Source organism: Zophobas morio, unplaced genomic scaffold (genome assembly GCF_036711695.1).
Source record: "Zophobas morio isolate AGI-343-1 ecotype UQ-CSIRO unplaced genomic scaffold, CSIRO_AGI_Zmor_V1 ptg000010l, whole genome shotgun sequence".
NCBI classification, from domain to species: domain Eukaryota; kingdom Metazoa; phylum Arthropoda; class Insecta; order Coleoptera; family Tenebrionidae; genus Zophobas; species Zophobas morio.
Genome location: NW_026972115.1, coordinates 663,620 through 669,591, shown reverse-complemented (window position 1 = coordinate 669,591; position 5,972 = coordinate 663,620). Strand labels below are relative to the sequence as shown.

Below are 5,972 nucleotides of genomic sequence, written 5' to 3'. Positions count from 1 at the left end.
TTCGACCTCGAAAAGTCGTTTTCAGTTTGATTATCTGGAAAAATTCCTTCAATTTTATCAGAATCTTCAAAACGAAAAATAAGGAAATTAAAAAAAATACTTTGAAACCGATTATTTGAAAAAGTTTGGTCAGAGAATATTAATGTGCTATATTTTTCGATTCAGCTTGTCAAAATTTCTATCCTGGAATATTTTGTGGATTTTTTAGTAACTTTCCCAAGAACCCAGTTTTTCAGATATGAAAATTTTGATTTTTTCCTGGGCAACTTCGAAAGTTACCTAATGAGATTCTTTTAATTTGTTCATTTCAACCTCCAGAACTGGCTTTCATTTTTTCAAAAATTCCTACCATTTTTCCAAAATCGCCAAAATGAAAAAATTCAGATTTTAGAATATTTTAAAAATTTTATTTTGAAAACGGTTATTTCGAAAACCAATCTTCCAATCGACTCGGAATAATTTTCTCCTGATAGATGTGCCATTCTTAAACAAACATGATTTTTTTCATTATTTTTGGACACCCAGTTTTTCCAAAGTTGGACCAAAGTCCTAAAAAAAAGTTACGATTACTCTGAAATTTTCGACATTCACCTGTAAACTTCTGTTGGTTTCGACTTCCAGAAGTCGTTTTCAGTTTGATTATCTGGAAAAATTCCTTCAATTTTATCAGAATCTTCAAAACGAAAAATAAGGAATTAAAAAAAAATACTTTGAAACCGATTATTTGGAAAAATTTGGTCCGGGACTATTAATCCGCTATATTTTTCGATTCAGCTTGTCAAAATTGCTATCCTAGAATTTTTATGGTTTTTTAAGCAACTTTCCCAAAAATTCATTTTTCAGGTATGAAATTTTTGACTTTTTTTGGACACCTTCGAAAATTACCTAAAAAGATTATTTTGTACATTTCGACCTCCACAACCTGTCTTCACTTTTTTCGAAAATTCCTACAATTTTTCCAAAATCAAATTGAAATATCTCAAATTTTATAATATTTAAAAAAATTTATTTTGAAAACCGATATTTCGCAAACCAATTTTCCAATCGACTCGACATAATTTTCCCCTGATAGATATGCCATTCTTAAGCAAACATGATTTTTTTCATTGTTATTTGAAAACCCAGTTTGTCAAAATTTCTATCCTTAAAATTTTTTTAGATTTTTAAGCAACTTTCCCAAAAAGAACAATTTTTCAGATATGAAATTTTTAATTTTTTTATTCCTGAGCACCTTCGAAAACTACCTAAAAAGATTATTTTGCTCATTTTGACCTTCACAACTGAGTTTAGTTTTTTAGAAAATTTCTACCATTTTCCAGAATCGTCAAAATGAAATATCTCAGATTTTAGAATGTTTATGGATATTTCGAAAACCAGTCTTCCACTCGACTCGGAATAATTTTCCCCTGATAGATGTGTCATTCGTACGCAAACAAGATTTTTTTCATTATTTTTGGACACCCTGTTTTCCCGAAGTTGTGCTAAACAAGTCCAAAACAAAAATTTTAGGATTACTCTGAAATTTTCGACACTCGCCTGTAAGCTTTTGTTGGTTTCGACCTTCAGAAGTTTTCAGTTTGATTTCCTGGAAAATTCTTATCATTTTATCAAAATCTTCAAACAAAAATATGGAAATTTAAAAAAGAATACTTTGAAACCGAATATTTGGAAAATTTTGGTCTGGGAATATTAATAGACTTTTTTGGATTCAGCTCGCCAAAGTCTCCACCCTAGAATTTTTTGTGGATTTTTAAGCAACTTCCACATGAGTCCATTGTTTGAGATATGAAATTCTTGACTTTTTCCTGGGTACCTTCGAAAATTACTTAAAAAGATTGTTTTGTTCATTTTGACTTCTTTAATTTTTCCAAAAATTCCTATAATTTTTCCAAAATCGCCAAATTGAAATATCTCAAATTTTAGAATATTTTAAAAAATTTATTTTGAAAACTGATATTTCGAAAACTAGTCTTTCAATCGACTCGGAATAATTTTCCCCTAATAGATGTGCCATTCTTAAGAAAACATGATTTTTTTTCATTGTTTTTTGAAAACCCATTTTTTCCCAAATTGTACCAAAGTCCTTAACAAAAATGTTACAATTACTCTGAAATTTTCGACACTCGCCTGCAAACTTGTTGGTTTGGACCTACAAAAGTCGTTTTCAGTTTGATTTCCTGGAAAATTCCCACCATTTTAACAGGATCTCCAAAACGAAAAATATAGCAATTTAGAAAAATTTACTTTGAAACTGAATATTTGAAAAATTTTGGCCTGTAATGTTAAAGCACTATATGGTTCAATTCAGCTTGTCAAAATTTCTATTCGAAAATTTTTTGTGGATTTTTAGGCAATTTTCCGAAAACTCCAATTTTTCAGATATTAAATTTTTTACTTTGGTCACCTTCGAAAATTACCTAAAGAGATTTTTTTGTACACTTCGACCTCCACAACTGACTTCCCTTTTTTCGAAAATTCCTACAATTTTTGCAAAATTAAATTGAAATATCTCAAATTTTATAATATTTAAAAAAATTTATTTTGAAAACCGATATTTCGAAAACCAATTTTCCAATTGACTCGAAATAATTTTCCCCTGATAGATATGCCATTCTTAAGCAAACATGATTTTTTTCATTGTTATTTGAAAACCCAGTTTGTCAAAATTTCTATCCTTGAATTTTTTGTAGATTTTTAAGCAACTTCCCCAAAAGAACAATTTTTCAGATATGAAATTTTTAATTTTTTTATTCCTGGGCACCTTCGAAAACTACCTAAAAAGATTCTTTTGTTCATTTTGACCTTCACAACTGAGTTTAGTTTTTTAGAAAATTTCTACCATTTTCCAGAATCGTCAAAATGAAATATCTCAGATTTTAGAATGTTTGTGGATATTTCGAAAAGTCTTCCACTCGACTCGGAATAATTTTCCCCTGATAGATGTGTCATTCGTACGCAAACAAGATTTTTTTCATTATTTTTGAACACCCTGTTTTCCCGAAGTTGTGCTAAACAAGTCCATAACAAAAATTTTAGGATTACTCTGAAATTTTCGACACTCGCCTGTAAGCTTTTGTTGGTTTCGACCTTCAGAAGTTCTCAGTTTGATTTCCTGGAAAATTCTTATCATTTTATCAAAATCTTCAAACAAAAATATGGAAATTTAAAAAAGAATACTTTGAAACCGAATATTTGGAAAATTTTGGTCTGGGAATATTAATAGACTTTTTTGGATTCAGCTCGCCAAAGTCTCCACCCTAGAATTTTTTGTGGATTTTTAAGCAACTTCCACATGAGTCCATTGTTTGAGATATGAAATTCTTGACTTTTTCCTGGGTACCTTCGAAAATTACTTAAAAAGATTGTTTTGTTCATTTTGACTTCTTTAATTTTTCCAAAAATTCCTATAATTTTTCCAAAATCGCCAAATTGAAATATCTCAAATTTTAGAATATTTTAAAAAATTTATTTTGAAAACTGATATTTCGAAAACTAGTCTTTCAATCGACTCGGAATAATTTTCCCCTAATAGATGTGCCATTCTTAAGAAAACATGATTTTTTTTCATTGTTTTTTGAAAACCCATTTTTTCCCAAATTGTACCAAAGTCCTTAACAAAAATGTTACAATTACTCTGAAATTTTCGACACTCGCCTGCAAACTTGTTGGTTTGGACCTACAAAAGTCGTTTTCAGTTTGATTTCCTGGAAAATTCCCACCATTTTAACAGGATCTCCAAAACGAAAAATATAGCAATTTAGAAAAATTTACTTTGAAACTGAATATTTGAAAAATTTTGGCCTGTAATGTTAAAGCACTATATGGTTCAATTCAGCTTGTCAAAATTTCTATTCGAAAATTTTTTGTGGATTTTTAGGCAATTTTCCGAAAACTCCAATTTTTCAGATATTAAATTTTTTACTTTGGTCACCTTCGAAAATTACCTAAAGAGATTTTTTTGTACACTTCGACCTCCACAACTGACTTCCCTTTTTTCGAAAATTCCTACAATTTTTGCAAAATTAAATTGAAATATCTCAAATTTTATAATATTTAAAAAAATTTATTTTGAAAACCGATATTTCGAATACCAATTTTCCAATCGACTCGAAATAATTTTCCCCTGATAGATATGTCATTCTTAAGCAAACATGATTTTTTTCATTGTTATTTGAAAACCCAGTTTGTCAAAATTTCTATCCTTGAATTTTTTGTAGATTTTTAAGCAACTTCCCCAAAAGAACAATTTTTCAGATATGAAATTTTTAATTTTTTTATTCCTGAGCACCTTCGAAAACTACCTAAAAAGATTCTTTTGCTCATTTTGACCTTGACAACTGAGTTTAGTTTTTTAGAAAATTTCTACCATTTTCCAGAATCGTCAAAATGAAATATCTCAGATTTTAGAATGTTTATGGATATTTCGAAAACCAGTCTTCCACTCGACTCGGAATAATTTTCCCCTGATAGATGTGTCATTCGTACGCAAACAAGATTTTTTTCATTATTTTTGGACACCCTGTTTTCTCCAAGTTGTGCTAAACACGTCCATAACAAAAATTTTAGGATTACTCTGAAATTTTCGATACTCGCCTGTAAGCTTTTGTTGGTTTCGACCTCCAGAAGTTTTCAGTTTGATTTCCTGGAAAATTCTTATCATTTTATCAAAATCTTCAAACAAAAATATGGAAATTTAAAGAGTTTACTTTGAAACCGAATTGAAGTTTTTGACTTTTTCCTGGACACCTTCAAAAAATACATAAAAATATTCTGTTGTTCATTTCGACCTCCAGAACTGGCTTTAATTTTTTCGAAAATTCCTACCATTTTTCCAAAATCGTCAAAATGAATTGTCAATTTTTTCGAAAATTTCGAAAACCAGTCTTCGTATCGACTTCGGATAATCTTACTTACTCCGAAATGATCACCACATGTTTCCTTTGTGTAACAACGATAACATTATCTTATCTATAAATGTTATCAGCGTCGCTATCAGCACGTCGGGGATGTCCCGCAAATTCCCGATGATCCCCGACCGCTCGAACCATCATTCTCGAAAATTCCGAACCCGCTAATAAAAACATCTCTGATTACAAAGAAAAAAACACATTCAGCGCTTTAACGTAGAGCTGATATGTGATCCACTCATTACTCAGTTATCATACAAACCCGCAAAACAACAATGGCGGCTGCTTTGTCTTGTGCCTTTAGCTGTAACCACTACCAAAGAAAGTGTAAATTAGTGGTAAGTACCACCAGTACCACCAAAACCATGTTCTTCACCACCTATTTTATTTTTTATAGACTCCATGTTGCAACAAAATTTACACTTGTCGTTTCTGTCACGACGAACAAGAATCTCACACTCTGAATCGAAAAGCGGTTAAAGAAGTGGTTTGCATGGTCTGTGGAGAGAGACAAGACGTACGCTACAACTGCTACAGCTGCGAGGTTAAATTCGGAAAGGTATGTAAGTACCAAATAAAAAAAAAATTGTAACCAGTCAGTTGCAGTATTATTGTCTGGAGTGTAATCTGTTTGACGACGAAGATAAGGGCCAGTTTCACTGCGAAGGGTGTGGAATATGCCGTGTCGGTGGCGGCGATAACTTCTTCCATTGTGACGTTTGCAACATGTGTCTCTCGATTGGAATGCTAGGCAACCACAAGGTAAATTCCAGTTTTTGTGATGAGTACTTGAAAATGTGATTTGTTGTAGTGTGTTGAGAACAGATCACACACTGATTGTCCAATCTGTATGGAAGATATGCATTCTTCTAGAAGCAATTTACATATACCAAAGTGTGGACACCTGTTGCACGAGACTTGTTTCCAGAATATGGACAAGGCAGGACACAAGTTGTGCCCCATTTGCAAGGATTCGTTCAAAGTGTGATGTCTCTGAGTCCGTGTAGGATTTTAATTTGTATGACGTTTGTGGCAGTTTTGCAATAAATAAATGCATAGTTGTGA

General features: G+C 31.3%; 1 protein-coding gene across 1 annotated transcript; it reads left to right on the top strand.

The window, feature by feature from the left end:
- The first annotated feature begins 5,050 nt into the window (after positions 1 to 5,050).
- LOC135125967 (RING finger and CHY zinc finger domain-containing protein 1-like) lies at positions 5,051 to 5,972 on the top strand. Its single transcript, XM_064051754.1, has 4 exons — positions 5,051 to 5,245; positions 5,305 to 5,466; positions 5,514 to 5,669; positions 5,719 to 5,972. The coding sequence occupies exons 1-4, from the start codon at positions 5,183 to 5,185 to the stop codon at positions 5,893 to 5,895; spliced, it is 558 nt and encodes a 185-aa protein (XP_063907824.1). The 5' UTR covers positions 5,051 to 5,182; the 3' UTR covers positions 5,896 to 5,972.

What these genes read in the sequence shown, in the direction of transcription:
- LOC135125967 (XM_064051754.1), top strand. Translation starts at nt 5,183, where the DNA reads ATGGCGGCTGCTTTGTCTTGTGCCTTTAGCTGTAACCACTACCAAAGA. An exon ending in GCGAGGTTAAATTCGGAAAG is followed by an intron (nt 5,467 to 5,513) that starts GTATGTAAGTAC and finishes AGTCAGTTGCAG; the next exon opens with TATTATTGTCTGGAGTGTAA. An exon ending in GAATGCTAGGCAACCACAAG is followed by an intron (nt 5,670 to 5,718) that starts GTAAATTCCAGT and finishes GATTTGTTGTAG; the next exon opens with TGTGTTGAGAACAGATCACA.